The following is an 18,498-nucleotide window of genomic DNA, read 5'->3' as shown; positions in this document are numbered from 1 at the left end:
TTGAATTCAGTTTGATTTGTTGAACTAGACCCTACAACTTCACTACAAAAATGGTGTGCCTATCCTCTAATACCTTTGGGTGCTACTCATGAAGGGAGTTGCTCTTGGAAGGTCTGCATTGCTGTGAACGACACATTTTGATTTAACGCAAACCTTTCAGCACCCCAAGTTCTATACAGGATCACCATATAACTCTTGCCTTCCACCTCTATTCTACTACTTCAGGTTTTATCCAGTATGCCCTTGTAGGCTGTGAGAAAGAATACATGATTATTCCTTCAAATAATTAATTCCCTAGTCATTCTATGTGTTGAGTGTCATTTTGATTCAAATGACTGCATATCAGATCACTGACCTTCATTTTATCTTAGCTGTGGGAACATTACTCTTCAGATTTTTAATTCATTGGAACAAATGCTTACAAAATCATAAGCTTATCTTTTAAAAAGTTTACATTTCATGTGAGCAATACATTTTCCATATGATATGAATTACAGGGGTTCATTTTTAGATTTATGGGTAGCTTTAGGCTAGGTTGTGCTACTTTTCTTGTTATTTAGTCTATAAGCCACTATCACAAATACAGTGCCAGAGATAGAATGTAAAATTACTTTGAGTGATATGCAGGTCCTCTTTTATGTCCTTTGGATTGGTAGGATCCATTTGACTTTCAGCATTAGGGCAGCATGGACCCTAGTGCGGGGATATGAGAGGGTCATAGGACACAAGAGCTGACATTTAAACAGTGTTTTTATGGTTGACAAAAGTGTTTGCCATCTCATTTGGCCAGACTAGTAGGAAGAATGGCACCACTCCAGGCCCTTGGAATCCAGAATCCCCTCCAGTACAGGGAATGAATGAGGAGGGAAAATTAAGGGGTTCCAGGGCCTACCAAGGAAAGAAGAAAAGAACAGTGACCAAGAATAAAAACGCTGAGTACCTGAGAGAAGAGCTGCACTCGCAGAGGGGCCAAGGGAGTAATTGAGTGCCTGTGGCTGTCAGATGAGTAGGTATGAAAAGTAGCACCTGATTATGATGGGCAATGGACAAGGTTATTACCTCTGGCATGCACCAGGAGTACACACTATGCCAAGACTGATCCAGGAAGCCCTGACCTTGAAAAACGCTGCCAATCAATCAGCAGGTTTTTATTAAGCACTTTCTATGTGCCAAGTGTTGGGCCACTACTTACATACCATATTTCAATACTTCCTACAAAACCTGCAAACCACAATATTTGCCTATAGCTCTTTACTATATTATTGATAAGGAAACTGAGGCTGGAGGACATTAAGTGACTTGCCCAAGGTCACACAGATAGAAGAGCAGGACTGGAAGCCAAATCACTTGTTTACTAATCCATCGTCCTCCCCACTATACCATACTCCCTCAGTGTTCTGCATTTATTTCTGTTTTTGTTTTGTTTTTTTAATAATGTTTTGTTTTCTCCAGTTACATATAAAGACAATTTTTCACATTCGAGTTCCAGATTTTCTGTCTCACTCCTTCACCATCCCCCTCCCTGAGACAGCAAGCAACTTGATAGAAGTTATACATGTCTAATCATCTGCATTTACTTCCAAATGAAATTAGAACAGAATCGCACAATCCCAGGCCAAATAGTACCTGAAAAGGACCTGCTCCAGGAAATGCCTGCAAGTGCTCTTCTAGCTCTTGCTTAAAGACCACAAGTGACAGGAAACTTGCTTCTTTCCAAAGGCAGCCTGTTCTAGGTTAGAAAGTTATGATGTTAAATAGTTTCTTCTCACATAAGATTAAAATTGCCTCCCTGCAACTTCTACGCATTGCTCTTTCTTAGTTCTGCCCTCTTAAGCCAAGCAAAATACATTTGATCCTTCTTTCATATCATAGCATTCCAGATACTTGAGATCTAATCATTTGTCCCACCTAAATCTTCTCACCTCCATGCTAAATTTTCTTAGTTCCCTCTGCTTATCTTGAAGAATGGAATGATCTTGAGGCCTTCTGCCTCATCTGGATGTTATTCAACTTATCATCATCCATCCTAAAATGTAATGCCTAAAGCAGAACACAACATTCCAGATGTCATGTGATCAGGACTGGGTACAACAGGACTATCATCTTCTTCCTAGTTCCAAGGCCCCTCTTAATGCAGTCTACCATCACATTAGCTTTCTTAGCTGCCAGTCACGTACTTTGTTGACTCCTATTGAACTTGGATTCCACTAAAATTTCCAGACCTCTTTTCAATGAACTCATATTGAGCCACAGCTCTGCTATGTCATTTGTGAACTTGAATTTTTTAGCCCAAGACTTTACAATTATTATAGCTTTCAAATGTTATGAGATTCAGCCTAATCATCTAACCTGTCCAGACCGTTTTATTTATTTTTTTATTTCTTTTGGCTAGGCAATGGAGTTAAGTGACTTGCCCAGGGTTACACAGCTAGTAAGTGTCAAGTGTCTGAGGCCAGATTTAAACTCAGGTCCTCCTGACTCCAAGGCCTGAGCTCTATCCACTGCACCACCTCGCTGCCCCAATTTTAATCTTCTTGAGAGCACTCAGCTCTGCTTTATTACCAGGCTACTATTCATAATGTGGAGTCACATGTAATTATACTGTTAAGATTTCATAACCCTTAAACTTGAATGACTACTGGGTAGCCTTAGGTGTTAGGCTTTTTATAGAATTTGCCTCACCTGCGAGTTAAAATTTGCCAGTGATTTTTATTGTATTTTTCTTATGCCAAAATATCCATAGTAAGGTATTTTTTCTTTAGCTTCCCAGTGTGTTCTAATTGCCTGTATGCTTGTCAAGGCAATCTGGCTCCTGCAGAAACACTGCCAAGGCCTTGCTGCTCTGAGGTCACATGCTGGCCATCTGCCAGACAGTTTGGAAGTTTGCCCTTTAAAAAAAAAAAGTCAAGTTGTTTTGTTTCATCATTGGGAAAGAAAAAAATAATGATCAGTTCTAATATTATAATGTTATATAGGCCATACCTTTCTACTGTTCATCTTATCAAATGACTGCCCACTTCAAGTTCACACTCTTCAGATCTGCACAAATGATAATCAAAATGAAATGACTGCAGATCTATTGAGTTCAAAAAGCTTCCTAATCACCTCAGCTGAGTTTTTGTCTGATTTCTCTAGTTCTTCTAGGCTGCAGTCAGCCCACTCCTTTTCATTTGCGTTGCTACCAGAAACATTATTATTTTTATTATATCATTCACTAGTATCTCCTGAAAAGGATACCAAGTATTTCAAAGTAAAATGTTTTCAAGTAAAATATATCAGTTTAGTTTTCACAATTACAAATATTTTCATAAAACATGAAATCATTAGAGTACCTTTCTTTATAGAGTACAATATTCCTTATAATTCTTTAATCAATTGATCACTAAACATTTATTAAATACCTACAAGTCAAGCACTGTGCTAAGCCTTGGAGATTAGAAAACAAAAATGAAATGGCTCCTGCCTTCAGCGAGTTTAAATTCAATCAAGGGAAACAAAGTACACATATGTAAGTAAATTTAAAATATGTGCAAAGTAAATACAAGGTAATTTTTGTGGGGAACCACTGACAGCTTGGCATCAAGAGATGTCTCACATAGGAGGTTGTAATTGAGTTGACCTTTGAAGAAATTAGAGATTCTGAGAGATAAAGATGAGGAGGAAGAGAATGCCAGTCATAGGGGACAGACTGTACAAAGGCATGGATGTGGGCAATGGACTGTCTTATGGTAGGAAACAACAATAAAGCCAGTTTGGTTGGATTGTAGAGTGCATGAAGAGAAGGGATGTGTGTGTGTGTGTGTGTGTGTGTGTGTGTGTGTGTGTGTGTGTGTAAAGCCTAGAAATGTGGGCTAAAACCAGATTGTGAAGGGCTTTAAATGCCACGCCAGGGAATTTGTATTTGATCCCAGAGCAAGGGTTCTTTATCTGGGGTCTGTGTACTTGTTTTTGTTTTTGTTTTAAATCCCTCAATGACTGTTTTTCAGTGTATTTTGGTTTCCTTTGTAATCCTATGTATTTTATGCATTTAAAAAACATTATTCTGAGAAGGGTTCCATTAGCTTCACCAGACTGTCAAAGGGGTCCATGGCACAAGCAAGAGGAAAAACTCCTGTCCCAGGGAGTCCCTAGCAATTGAGAGCCACCAGAATTGATGAGTCATAACATTGCTTATAGAATATCAGTTTAGCAGATGTGTTCAGGATGAATAGGGATACATTTTACAACACAGGGAGAGGAGATACCTGAGGTAGTGAGACCAATTAGGAGGCTATTGCAGTAGTCCAAGTGGAGATGATTAAGGGCCTGAGGCCATGGGTGAAGAGAAAGGGGTTAGAATCAGATGATGTTGTAAAGGTAGAATTAACCAGACTTAGCAACTTGATTGTAATATATGGCATGAGGCAAAGAAGTCAAGGATGATTCAAAGGTTAGGAAACAAGGCGACAAGAGATGATGGTACTCTAAACAGCAACAGGAAAAGTAGGAAGAAGAGTGGGCTTATGGGGAAAGAAAATGAGTTCTATTTGGACATGTTGAGTCTGAGGTGCCTCTACTACATCCATTTGAAAATATCTTTAATATGCAATTGATGATATCTGACAGTAGGTCAAGAGAGAGAATAAAGTTAGATATATGGATCTGGGAGTCATTAGCATTGAGATGATAATTGAACCCTTTGGGAGCTAATGAGGTCTTAAAGAAAAGAAATCGAGTAAAAGAATAGGGATCAGGACAGAATCTTGATGGACACCCAAGATCCCAAGTGAGCTGTGCTCTCTCAAGCCTGAGTTGTGTTGACACACCCTGTGGTGCAGTTTACATCGTTTCAGGGGAAGAGGAGGACCAGGGGTCATCTTCATCCTCTAGGTCTGCCTGTGCTCATGGTTAGTGGGTAAGACATAGACAATGATCTACCAAAAATGATTGAGGAGTAGCAAATTAGGTAGGTGGAGAACCAAGAGAGAATATTGTCACAAAAACTCAGAGAGAAGAGAACATAACAGGAGGAGAGGTTGGTCAGCATTGTCAAGTGCTGCAGAGAGATCAGGAAGTACTTGTGAAAAATTTCAGGAACCAGGAGGGAGAGGCAGGGGAAGAGCTGCTGGCTAAAGATCAAAGGAGACAAACAAAAATAATGTTGCCAAAACATATGTAAACCAGTTGGACAGAAAAAGAATTGCTAAGTGTGGGGAACAGGTCACAATTCTGGCATGGAGGCCTGATAGAGGAATGACAAGGGACTTCAGTTATGCATTCAGATATCTGATCTAAGCGATCAGTCATTTCTTAAGCAACTGCTTTGTATAAGGAAGGCATTGTGCTGGGCGTTAGTGAATATAAAGACAAAATGAAAAATATTTTTGTTGCGGTTCTGTCTTTGCCAAAAGAGAGCTAATAAATTCTTGCTTTACCTAAATTATCTTTTCTTCAAAAGATGAAAGAACCAATAAGGAAATTTCTGTTATGACTCCAGTTCTTAATTAGGAGGAACTGATTGCTGGGCTGGAAATGATCAAAACCTAGGGAAGAAGTCATCTTATCTTAAAATTATTAAAATATTCCTACCTTAAAAAATAGAACCAAGAGTTGTCTTCATATACACTTTAGATTTTGAGGGAGCAGATTTTGGGGAGGGGTCCTTAACATTTTATTAGTTTCTCTTTTTTTTTTTTATATATTACTGTCATTTCCCAGTAACCTTGCCTCCCAATAGAACCTTTCCTTGTAACAAAGGAGTGCCATTAAGCAAAACAAACTGATACATTGGCTATATCTGAAAAGATATGCCTCATTCTGTCCCTGTAATCTACCATTTCTCTAGCTGGGGTAAGAGAAAGAAAAGGGGAAAATATCTTTCATCATCGGTCCTCTAGAGTCAAGATTAGTTATTGCTTTGATCTGAATTGTGATACAGTCTAGTTTTGTTATCTTTTGCATTATTATATGCATTGTGAATATTATTCTCAGTTCTTTTATCACTCTACATAAGTTCATATAAGTGTTCAGCCATTCCAAATTGACTGGCACTCACTTTGTTTCTTGTTTTGGTTAGGTTTTTTGCTGTTATAAATATTGTAGTATATACAGGATTTTACCATTTGTGTTTTTCTTTCTTGGGGCAAATGCCCTATGGTGGTATATCTGGGTCAAAGGATGAGAACATGTTTCAGAGGATTCAGATAAAGTGTAGTCAGGGAGACTACCAGGACTAAAATCAGCTTAAGAGGAATGGAAATCTCTCAAATATGAAATTATGAAGATACAAAGAAAACTCATTCTGATGAGAAACTAATAGTGAAATTGTCTAAAGAGACTGATGTAGATACACAGGAAACTCACCAACCAACTAGATTTTTAAAGACGTAGAAAAGATGGAAGCAAGGACAAATAATGGAAGATAAATTCAAAGGCATACTATTTTTCTTTAAGAATAAGGTCATAAATGATAAAGTTCAAAATGACAAGCAAAGCTAAGGACAACAAAATGAGTTTGTTGTTAGGTTTTTTGAGATTTTGGGAGATTGGGGCTTACTATTTAGTAATAAAGAGAAAGATCAAAGTAGGGATAGAACCAATGTTTAGAGTAAATGGAATAAGGGGAAATGGAGAAGAGGCAGAGTTGTTACTCAACTCTTATTTAATTGTATTTTTTTCTTCCTTAGAGAATGAACTTTAGATTGGAAGATTCTGAACAAAAATGGCTAATAGTTGATAACCAAAATGAATAAGCAAATTGTAAGAGAGTATTTAGTTTCCCTTAATGAATTCTGTTACCAGGCACAGTTGAATTACTTTCTCAGGTATTACACAAGCTGACAGATATCATTGCTAAGCCACTGTCATTGATCTTTGAAAGGATTATGGAGGATAGAGAAGTATTACAGAATTTCAAAAGAGCAATTTTTGTACCAATTTTCAAAAAAGGGAAGAGAGTTGAATCTGTAAACCAATGGCCAGTGACTTAGCATCCTGGAAAAATTATTAAACATTATTGTAGGTTTGTCTAATAAACAACTTTAAAAGGGCGACGTGATTACAAAGAGCATGTTTTTTCAAAAATAAATAGTACCAGACTAATCTAATTTCCTTCTCAATTAACTTACTAAATTAGTAGATTGGAGAAATGCCATACACACACACACACATACATATACATGTGTATATGTGTGTGTGTACTTCAGCTAGATTTTAGTGAAGCAATTGACAAAATTTCTCAGTCAATTCTTATTGACACATATGAGAAATGTGGACCAGGTTATAGTACAGTTAGGTGGATTTGGAATTCATTAAATGGCTGATCCCAGAGACTAGTCATTAATTGAGGTGGTTAAAGGGTTAATGTGAAAGATCTCCAATAAAATATGCCGGTAATCTGGGCTTCGTCTGTGCTTTTTAACATTTTTATCAATGATTTAGGCAAAGTCATAGATGGTATGCCAATCAGATTCATAGAAGATGCAAAAAGCTAGGAGGGAAAGCAGAACAACAGAAGTTGGATACAAAAAGACCTGCAGGCTTAAACATCTGCCCAATCTAATACAAAATTGTACTTAATCGAGAAAAGTGTAAAGTCTTTTACTTGGGCTACAAAAATCAACTTCAGAAGTACAAGATGGGGAGGTACGGAGGTATTTCTAGGAGATAGTTAATTTATAAAAGATGACATCTGCCCCTCTGAGGTTACTTTGCACCTACTCTATATTTATCTGATTTGTACAGGTTAATGTATACTTGGTCTCTGTCATTAGAATGGGAACTCTTGGAGGGCAGGGGTTGGTTTGAGGTTTGGTTTTTCTTAATCCCCAGCACTTAGCACAGTGACTGGCAAATGGTAAGTGTTTGATAAATGCTTCTTAATTGATTTTAGTAGATGAAATATGAGTGAACCTTATGATATGGTAGGTAACTTTTGCCATGTGGTGGAGAGGCTTGCCATTGCCAAATTCTAAGCTGCCACAGAACAGATGGCAAGAACTTTGGAAGTGCTTTCCAAAATGACCTTGCTATGAATTTTAATTCAGCCAAAGTGACACCATTTGCATTTGGAGCAAACCACAATAAAAGCTTTGTTATTTCATCCTTTGGGAAACTAAAGGTTACAAATTGGCCAAATTTAGTTAATTAAAAGTCAATTCATGTTACCCCAGGGAGTATCGCAGTTCTCTTTACTTTCTTGAGACTTCTAAGGGAAAGAAAAACATAGTTTAATATAGCCCTATGGGTCAAAAATCTAAAAAAAAAGAACCCACCCCTCCCCCCAAAAAACAAACCTTAAATAGCAAACCTTAACAGCCAAACCCCAAATGAATACTGTTGGATGAATTCAGCCACTCTATTTCCAATAGTGAATACACCAGATATCCTGTTAGCAGTGTGCTAGTTGCTACATTAGATATTTGTAGCAAAGTATTTCAGAGTGCCAGTTTCTAAAACTTTGTGATTGGAAAAAAGCCAAAGCACACAGCTCTTCCCATAACATAGTACAGGGTACAAAATTATCATGGGAGGGCAGTTATATTACTATACATAAATGAAGTAACATTGAAAAATTGAATAAACTACTAGTAGAACTTTATAATTATGATATGTTTGCTGAAGGATGTAGATATTTTAATTGTGATATATATTTGTAGTCTCTAAGACCATAAATTCCAAACCATGCCTTCTGTGCTCTGGCTTTTCCCCTCCCCCTTGCACTAGAACCTGAACTCTGCCCTGACAGAGAACTTTGACTTCATCCTTCCTAAAATCAGACCTCCAAATCATACCTCAGTCATTTCCAGACCATGCCACAATATGTGTACCCCTTACCCTTCAAGCTTCTCTTTACGGTGGATAAAGTGCTGGGCCTGAAGTCCAGAATACTACTCTTCCTAAGTTCAGATCTGGCCTCAGAAACTTACTAGCTGTGTGACCCTGGGCAAGTCACTTAACCCTGTTTGCCTCAGTTTCCTCATCTGTAAAATGAACTGGAGGAGGAAATGGAAAACCACTCCAGTATCTTTGCCAAGAAAACCCCAAATGGGGTCACAAAGGGTTGGACTGAAAGGACTACAACTACAGCAATCTCCCCTATTCGAATAGAAACTACCAGAGAGCAGAGACTATCTCACTTGCATTTTATCACTGGCATTTAGCACAGTACTCAACATGTTGTTGACCATCAGTCTTGTCCAACTTATGTGACCTCCATGGACTTTTATCCATAGGGTTTTCTTGGCAAAGATACTAGAGTAACTTGCCATTTCCTTCTGCAGTGTGTCCCCATTTTACAGTTGATAAACTGAGGCAAATAGGGGTGAAGTGACTTGCCCCAGCCCACACAGCTAGTAAGTGTCTGAGACTGGATTCAAACTCAGGTCTTTCTGACTTCAAGCCTGGTGCTCTATACACTGTGCCACCTACCTGCCCCACCTGACACATAGTAAAAGTTTAAAAAATGCTTTATAATTCATTCAAGATACTCATCTATATTGGTAGAGGGCATTTACTCAGCAGAGAATTTCCTGTATTATTGAAATCATAGGTCCAGTCTTTGTCCCTGTTCTTCTACATGTTTAGCATGAAAAATAGAAGTATTAGCCTGGGCTTTCAATTTTAAGTGTGATTATAATATGGAAACAATTGTTTTTACTGTATTTCATTAGAACTAGCATATTGTACATACTTATTTTAAAAACTTAAGCACTTGGTGACTTGATTTCTGAGATCTAATCATATCTCTATAGATATATATACATGCACATGTATATATGTTAAATATACAAATATACATATATATGTATACACACCATAAGTTTCCTACATATCACTAATATATATCACTGGTTTTCTAAAATTTTAGACAACCGAAGCAATAATTATATACTTTAATGTTCAAGAAAAGTAGATTGATTTTATAATCCTTTTATCAGATATGCTAATTAAGTTTTTCTTCTTCATACATCAAAGTAGTCCTTTTAAAACTATTTTTGTATTATTTATCTAGTGTTCTTTCCCAGTCAACCCCCGGAGTCACAGATCTTTTACAATCATTTAGTTCCAGCCCCTCATTTTAAAAATATATATATAAATTGAAGCCAGAGCTAGGTCCATAACACAGGTCTCTTGAGATTTATTAATTACAGTTAGTCCTCTATTACTGTGAAAAAGTACTTTGTAAATTTCAAGGTGAAAGGTAAATTTAAGTTATTATTATTATTTCATTTAATTCAGTGCCTCCCTGGGTACTTCCTCTACTGGTATAGAGAACAACCAATTGAAACCTGTACAATTATTGCAAATGCCTTTTTGTAAATCCTCCACAAATGATCTATCCCAAATCTTGGAGACCTTCTTCTAAGCCCTTTAATATATTGTGCATTCCAGTACAACATTTAGGCTGCCTATTCATCAGTCTTAATTCATGCCTGACCCACCTTCTTTTCTGGTTACATGACCTTGATGATGTCTTTTATCCAGTGTCTTTCACTGAAGTTATTAGTCAGGTGATTCATCAGCTTACATGTACTCTGGATCTTCTCATTGCCCTTTGAGTTACCTACTATTTTGATTCTTCTGAGATCATGGTATTTCATTATTACTAGGAAAATATTGCTGTTTAAAAATGAATTTTTGTGGTATGGAACACCTTTGGATCATTAAAGCATTGCAAAATTTTCTGAATGCAATCCAGCTCAATCTTCTCATCCTTTTTAATCCAGTACCCAGCTCAGTGTCCTGTCTGTCCATTACTACTGTTATTGTGCGTAGTATAATTTTTCATTTTAGCCTTCTTTCCCCTGCCTCTCCACCACTATCTTTGAAGAATGTATTGATTCCCAAAGTTCTTACAGTGTTAGATAAGGTACTGTAACATCTATCTAGCTGGATTCTTTCTTGAATATCACCCAAAGAGGTGATTTTATTTTGGCAAAACATCAGATTCTCCAATGACAAATGATAAGGGGAGCAGTGAGTAGTCAGTCCTGGTCATCATATTGCTTGCCATAATTGGGACAGGGAAGAGGGATTTCTGATTCTGTGAAGTAAAAGATTTTCTACATTCTAAATTGCTGCTTGGATTTTTCTCGCAATTCTCCCCATGAAATTCAAATCCTAGATGTCCTATTTAATTAGACCTTTTCTATAGGTAGAAGAAATTTTGTTATCTAATTCATCATTTCAGGAGTGTTTCAGGAATGGGAAGTGATGCACTAGTTGGAGACTCATCTCACTGCTTTTCCATATCCCTTCTGGCCTTATCAGATTTGCCTAAGCTGCAGAATGATAATACTTATTTCTAAGTCCAGGATTTCAAATGTGCTGGAACTAATAGCAAACCTTTTCCTTTTCTAATTAGCATGAATGGATTTTGTTTATTTTGATATTTTAATGGGAGAAAGTCATCTCTGCTGAAACAGCCCCTGCAACCCCACAAAAAGAGAATTAATGCTGCATTTAACGGGAAATAAATGTCATTAATCACACTGTTGTGGGTTTTATTCTATGTTGGACCAACATTGTGATAGCAAATTTAGCTTGAAATACATATGCCCACTTTTTTGCATAGACTATAGAATTATCTCCACCAGTAGCACAATTAGCTTTTACTAATGACTGGTTCATTGAACTTCAAAGATTGAACCATAAGTAACTTAAGCATTAATATTTTCCTACGAATAAGGAGTTTTAAAGTTTTATCAATTTCTAGTAGTTTTCTTAAGTGACTTAAAACTCTTTTTGGCTATTTTATTTTCATCAAAATTATTTTAATTATGGTTGTACTTACTTTCTGAGACTTAGAATATTCCTTTTTTTCTTACAGCCCTTTGGAGTGAATCAGCCTGGACCTTATATCATGTACACAACTGTAGATGCAAATGGCTATCTGAAAAATGGTTCAGGTAAGGCCAAACAAAAGGCAATAACTTCTAATATTTCTTCTTTATTACTATCTATTTAACATGATTGGAGTTTTCTGGAAAACTGCTTTTTCTTCCTCTGTAATAGGATAGCTTGTCACCATCTTTGAGCATGACTATTCCTGTCATGTTATTTTCCATGGTTGTGGTGACTGTCATAAAGAAAGTTGGAATCATTTAATATTTGAAATCGAGCACTTTTAGTGCAAAAATGACAAGGTAAATTAGGTACAATGGCTCCTAAATGAAAATGATGACAGTATACCATTCCCCTTTTGTATAAAATCTAACACTTTTTAAAATCATATATATGTCCTCCTGAAGATCTAAAAGGACTTTTCCTCTTGTTAATCTCCACAACAACTAATAATAGGACAACTGTGGAATGGCATTGTCATTTCATTCAACAGTTAGAGAAACTAAGAGATTGGTAGATTGTCTGACTTGTCTGGGATAAGACATTCAGTTAGTACATTTGGTTAAACCAAACCAAATGTTCCTTTTATGGCATTGTTGTTATGGGATGCAGATTCATTCAAAATCTTGAGGAAAGTAAGAAGTATCACCAAAATCTAATCTATTACCTCTTCCCAGCCTCCCAAAACTGGAGTGGAAACTGTTATCATTGTTTAGAAGTATCTGTTAGACCTATTAATTTTTTTTTATAAAAACAATCCTAGTTATAAATTCCAAAAGGTCATTTGATGGGAGGAGTCATTATGAGAAATAAGGCAATTCAGGCTATGGACAAATGAATGAGACAAGCTATATCAGGCCTGATATAAGAATGACTGTATTTATTGAGAAGTCAGAACTTACGGAGACCCTGGGCACAGTAGATGCAGTAATGATCATTTCAATTAAATAAGTAATGGAAACAGTTCTAAACTATTAATATACTGCTTGGAGAGTTCTAAAAGTCAAAGAATATGGAGTATGGATAAGTATAGTTCTGTCTTAAGAGAACTGGAATTGTAGATAATCCTTCTTTCTTCAGCAACTTTAAAGGTTCTTTCCTGGTGAGCAGGAAAAACAAATTAGAAAAAATTACCTGTCAAGTCATCATTATTTTTGTCTTATGGTCTGATATAAATCAAATAAGCTGTAACATCACTATCCTCTGGATTTAATTGCACTCATTTGGGACAGTCACTTTAGCCAGCATAGCTGTCACTCACACAACCACCACTGAATAATAATACAGTCAGCACAAACTTATAGTAATAGATCAGCTGTTTCAAGCAAACTCATGCTATATTTTATGCATAAATGTGTATTCTAGCCAGGCTAGCTGTACTTATTTAATTGAACCCCTCTTTTGGAACATGACCATAATAACCCACCCAAAATTTGGAGCTGTGATATTTGGTCATTATAATTTCAAAGCATGGAAATTCCAAAGGGACAAAAAATCCCTGAGCAGGGTTACCCACAGTAGGTAGGTCAAAAGTTGCTATACTAACTATAGCTAGCTATATAGGTGACTTTGTCTTGAATATGACACATACTAGAGAATTAAGCCAAAGCTAAGTCAGTGTCAGTGTAAATCTAAAGAGGCATCAGCAGTATTTAGTGGCCATTAGGTTCTGTTGATTTAAACCACGGGTGGGGAACCTGCAGCCTCAAGGCCACATGAGGCCTCAAGTGTGGCCCTTTGACCGAATCCAAACTTCTTGAGGACCTAGAGGACCACATGTGGCCTCGAGGCCGCAGGTTTCCCATCCCTGATTTAAACTCATGGAAAACATCAGAATAATATAGTATTAGCAAGAAGTGAGAAAGACCATGCTGAGATATTACTCCATTTTAATTCATCAGATATCAACTCTGTGCAAGGTACCTGGGAGAGACAAAATTGTACAAGATATAGACCTGTTCTTAGAGAGCTTGCAGTCTAGTAGAAGGAAAAAGGAACATTCATTAAAACCGTAATACAAGGCATATGCTCAGTTCTATAAGTAAGCAGAGGAAGACGAGCTGTCTCCCCTCTGGACTGGTCAAGGAAGGCACCATGAGGAAGAAGAAGAGATTTCTGACCTGGACTTAAAGGAAGGGGATACTTTTTCAGTAAGGGAAGGAGGACATTCTAGGCAGAAGAAATAGTATAAATTAAGGACCAGAAGCAGGAATGCATAGTGCATATTTAAAGAACATCAGTTTAAGTGGAGCATCTTGCTTATATGGGAGTCATGGGAAATAAGGTTGGAAAAGGAGGGACAAGGCTGAGGAATTTGGACTTCTGTAAGCAATAAGGAGCAAGTAAAAAAAATTTTGTTTGTTTTTTTTGAAGGGAAATGATAAAATCATAGATAATCCTGCCAGTTGTTTGCAGATGGATAGGAAGAAGCAAAGTTTAGATTCTAGAAAACCAAGTCCTAAATTATTACAGTAATCTATAGATGAAGTGGAAAAGGCTTCAACTAAAGTGATGGTGATGGGTAGAGAAAGGAAAGGAAGAGACAATGCAAAGCTTTGAAATGAATTGATCTACCATTTCACAGTCAGGGCTGTTGAATCAGTAGAACCCTGATGTCATTCAGTCATGTCTGACTCTTCATGTCCCTGTTTAGGGTTTTCTTGACAAAAATACTGTAGTGGTTTGCCGCTTTCTTTTCCAGCTCATTTAATAGATGAGGAAACTGAGTTAAAGAGGGTTGAGTGACTTGCCGAGAGGCACACTGCCAGTAAGTGTCTGAGGCCAGATTTGAACTTAGGTCTTCCTAACTCCAGGGCCAGCAGCACTCCATCTGCTGCACCCCTTAGCTGGCCAATAGAACCCTAGACATAATCTAATTCAACTCTCATCTGATAGAAGAACTGAGTCCCCATGAAGTGCTCTGCAAAAACTCATGTGGTTAGTTAGTTATAGGTCTGATAATATATCACAGGCTTCCAGATTTCTAATCCAATGCTTTTTTTCACTATAATATTTCCCTCAGAAGTTTATATAGTATCAGCATTTGAGGGGATAAAAAAGGAAGTGAATAGAGTTTTCAACCCTGAAAGAGAATGAGAAACAAATTTTCATCACTCTGAAAGTAGTAGGGCTTTTAATGAGTCTCCATAGCAACACATCTTTGCACACATCCTTGAGTATGTAACAGTGAAGGCAGAGTGGATGTTCTTTTCCCCAGTGTTAGTTATGACTAAAAAATGTAAAAGCCACCACCATCATTGTAGATGTATTTAAATGCATTTGTTTAATAATAGTTTTTGTCATGCACATCGTATCATACTACCAGAATATAAAAGCCAAAAAATGTATTATTTGCCACAGATGAAGAGCCTCCATAATTCTGTTGACCATTGTAGGGAAATCTCCTAGCTGCCCAGTTATTATATACAGACAAGATCACATTTTTCCTCACCAGACACATTGAGATTAAGCAAGAAATACTACCAGACATTCTTCCGTGACTGAGCAGGACAGAGAGGATCTTGGAATAGTGTTTGAATTCCTGGACTTGGAGTATGTCTTGAGATGGAGTCCTGTCTCTGATCCATGTAGTTATGTGACTCTGGGCAAGTCACTTAACCTCTCAGAGCACTCAGTGACTCTCTGTAAGTTATAGTAACACTATAAGTTACCCAGATGTTTCTGGCTTGCATTAGGAGAGAGAATTTCCACACCAATGAAATCAGTTTCAGGTTTCCTCCACCCCCCACCAAATTAAAAAAAAAAAAAAACAACCTGAGGATAGTCCTATTAGTAAACTATAATTCTGACATTACAAAGATCCCAATACAATCTTCTTAGTTTTTGAAGAATTTCTAAATATTCCACCTAGACCATGTTAGAAGGGGCAGGAATCCAAATGCAAATTCCTGAACCTACTGCCAGATTTTCCCATGAAGAGACAACCAGCATTATCACTGAAAAGTGGTGCAACCTAATTATCCTTTGCTTGTAGACAGATCTTCGCATTCTTACCAAATTCCCTACAGTCTTACTCCACATCCCAGCAAAGACTGGATAGCCAAATGTTAATAGGAGAACTCATATTACTGAGACTTCATTACTTTTCCAAATAGGCAGTAGTATCCTATGAAATTTCACAGAAAAATAAAATTAAACTACTTTTGTCATAACAGCCTTAGGGCTATGGACTCCTAGGTTTTAGAACCTATATTTTGTTTACTTCTTTTGCAAAATAGCCAATAATCAGTAATGGGGAGTCAAATTCCCTATAAGTTAATATTTAAATCTACTAAGCTGGAACACCATATTTAGGAGTATGTGGAAACTTTTCTGACCTATTGAATGATTGGGCATTGACTAACAATGACCACATTGGGCTAAGCTTCATTTGTAGAGCACTGAAGTTATTTATTTAGTTATATTGTATAGGAGAGGGAGTTATTCATTTTAAGCCTTCTGAGATAGCTATTTGTTAACATTTCTGAGAAAAATCCAAGTAACTGTCAACCTCTGTCACCCTTCATATATTTTGAAAACTGTTATTAAATAATCACATGACTCAAACATGAGCAGTAAAATGCATAGCAGATTGACAGCACAGCATGTTAAAAGGCAAAGAAGCATTTAATAAGGATGTAATAAAATTCATACTGACTGCAGATTTTAGTTTATTGGGTCTGAGAGGAGGGGTGATTCTCAAGCATACATACAAAAATTTTTTTCCAAAATTTGGTGTTAATCATTCATATTCCACCCTGCAGATCAATAATTTTCCACTACAAACTCTAGATTTGGTAAATATTTTTGTTTTTTTGTGCATTTCTCTCATGCATATTTTCCGAGGTTGCTGTGTTTCTCTAAAATGAAGTCATCTTTCAGTTGCCCACATACAGATTTGTTTATTTGAATCCCTCCTGGCTCCATGCAGTGAGAGTTCAGGTATACCAAATAGCAAAACTGACTTTCTTCTATTCATTGTTCCCATTTATGTTCACCATGGCTTCTTTTGTCCAACTCTTGGACAACCATGTGTAGGCCTGTTGAATGCGTACAGATTATCCTCAGCAAATTTTAAATCCTAGATCACCTTTCTGTTACTTCTCATACTCAGATGTTTCACCCTTTGCTCATTGTTCAATTTATTAAGTGCATTTATTAAGTACCAGGCTCTGTGCAAGCCACTGGGGACAGAAAGACAAGGAATGAAACAAGTCCTGCTCTCAAGGAGCTTACATTCTATCAAGGAAGACAACATATATATATAAATGTATTGTGTATATTTGTATATACATTTATACTGTATATGTAAATTCTTAGGAAATGCAAACAGTTTGATATTAGTAAATAATACATTATCAGGTAATGTGTTACATGTATTACATGTGATGTAATGTAATACATATAATGTATTACAAAGACGAATAGAAGAAATTTTGAGATTATCTGCTATTTCAGATGATCTGTGCTACTGCTTTCTTGAAATAGAATGGATCATGACCACAATCATGTTTTGGTAACATTTTCATTTACTTTAATCTTCCATCAACCAAATATCTAGCCAAACTGTAATTCTGTAAAGTCATATTCAAGTGAGAAGTGATTTTTCTTCAGTGAAAGTCAATCAATAAATAATCCAAGTAACAGAATAGCTGTTAGCAGCAGCTGATATATCCATTTGCTTGGTTGAATGAACTGCAGGAAGGATACAGCTTCAAAGAAAACTGTCACGGGGTTTGAAAATTATCCATCTGTCTAACAAGTAGCAATCCCAACCCTGCAGCTGCAGATGAGTTGAATGCCTATTCTGAAATCTTAAGGATAAAACTATTTTTAAAAAGAAGAAAAGAAATACCTAAAGAAGAAAATGGAACTCTAGTACAAACAAAAACAATTACTTCATGAAATGGTATTTACACATTGACTTCCAGGATAGTATTTACATTCAGTATTGATGCCAGCACAGTAAGAAGCCCTCCAAAGCAATCTGGAGGAGAGGAGAAGAAAGAATACTATTTGTCTGTTTCTGCTTATGAAGCCTTTGCTAGCAGATGTTTTTCTTCCCACAACTTGTAAATAATTCAACAAACCTTGTTTAGAGTGAACAGCGTTTGGTATCAAGGCATTTGCTTGAGATCCTATTCTTTGCGAAGTATTGATGCCACTGATGTTTTCTTCCTTGTTGCTGCGGTGTCCTTCATTAGGCTTCAATAAAAACTTTTAGGTTTTCATGTTTTTAGTCAGTTCAGGAATAAGATTTATACCTTGCACACCAAAAACAAACAAAAAGTGCCATTGTGTTCTATAATAAAGACCCAGTTCCCAGATCCAATTTTCTGACATGATTCTTTGCTATAGGAATATTTTGGAGGTTTTGTTTGTTTGCTTATTTGGGTTTTGACCAGAGCTGTGATTTCGTTGGTGAAGGAAGCTCATCACAAGGTATTTTGCAGAACTAAAGTAAACCTGTACCTTTTCTCCAACTTCTTACCTTGGAAAGGTGCCTGGGGCACTCACAAGTTAAGTGACTTGCCCAAGGCCACATACCAGAATATATATGAGAATGGACTCAAACCCAGGTTCTCCTGACTCTGTAGCCAGCCCTGTCTGCCACTATACCATACTGCCTCTGCAGTGTACTTATCTTATCTTAGGCTGGCTTTGAAATTCTAAAGA

At 36.8% G+C, this 18,498-nt stretch overlaps 1 protein-coding gene across 1 annotated transcript in view; it reads left to right on the top strand.

Moving 5' to 3' along the window:
- Positions 1–18,498, top strand: part of ITFG1 (integrin alpha FG-GAP repeat containing 1) — a 244,246-nt gene that overhangs the window by 185,322 nt on the left and 40,426 nt on the right. Inside the window, exon 14 of the mRNA XM_027867726.1 lies at positions 11,810–11,888. Within this exon, the coding sequence (XP_027723527.1) occupies positions 11,810–11,888 (79 nt within the window). The remainder of the gene's footprint in view (positions 1–11,809; positions 11,889–18,498) is intronic.

Source organism: Vombatus ursinus, unplaced genomic scaffold (assembly GCF_900497805.2).
Source record: "Vombatus ursinus unplaced genomic scaffold, bare-nosed wombat genome assembly UNPS02014786.1, whole genome shotgun sequence".
NCBI lineage: Eukaryota > Metazoa > Chordata > Mammalia > Diprotodontia > Vombatidae > Vombatus > Vombatus ursinus.
This window is presented reverse-complemented; position numbering and strand designations above follow the sequence as displayed.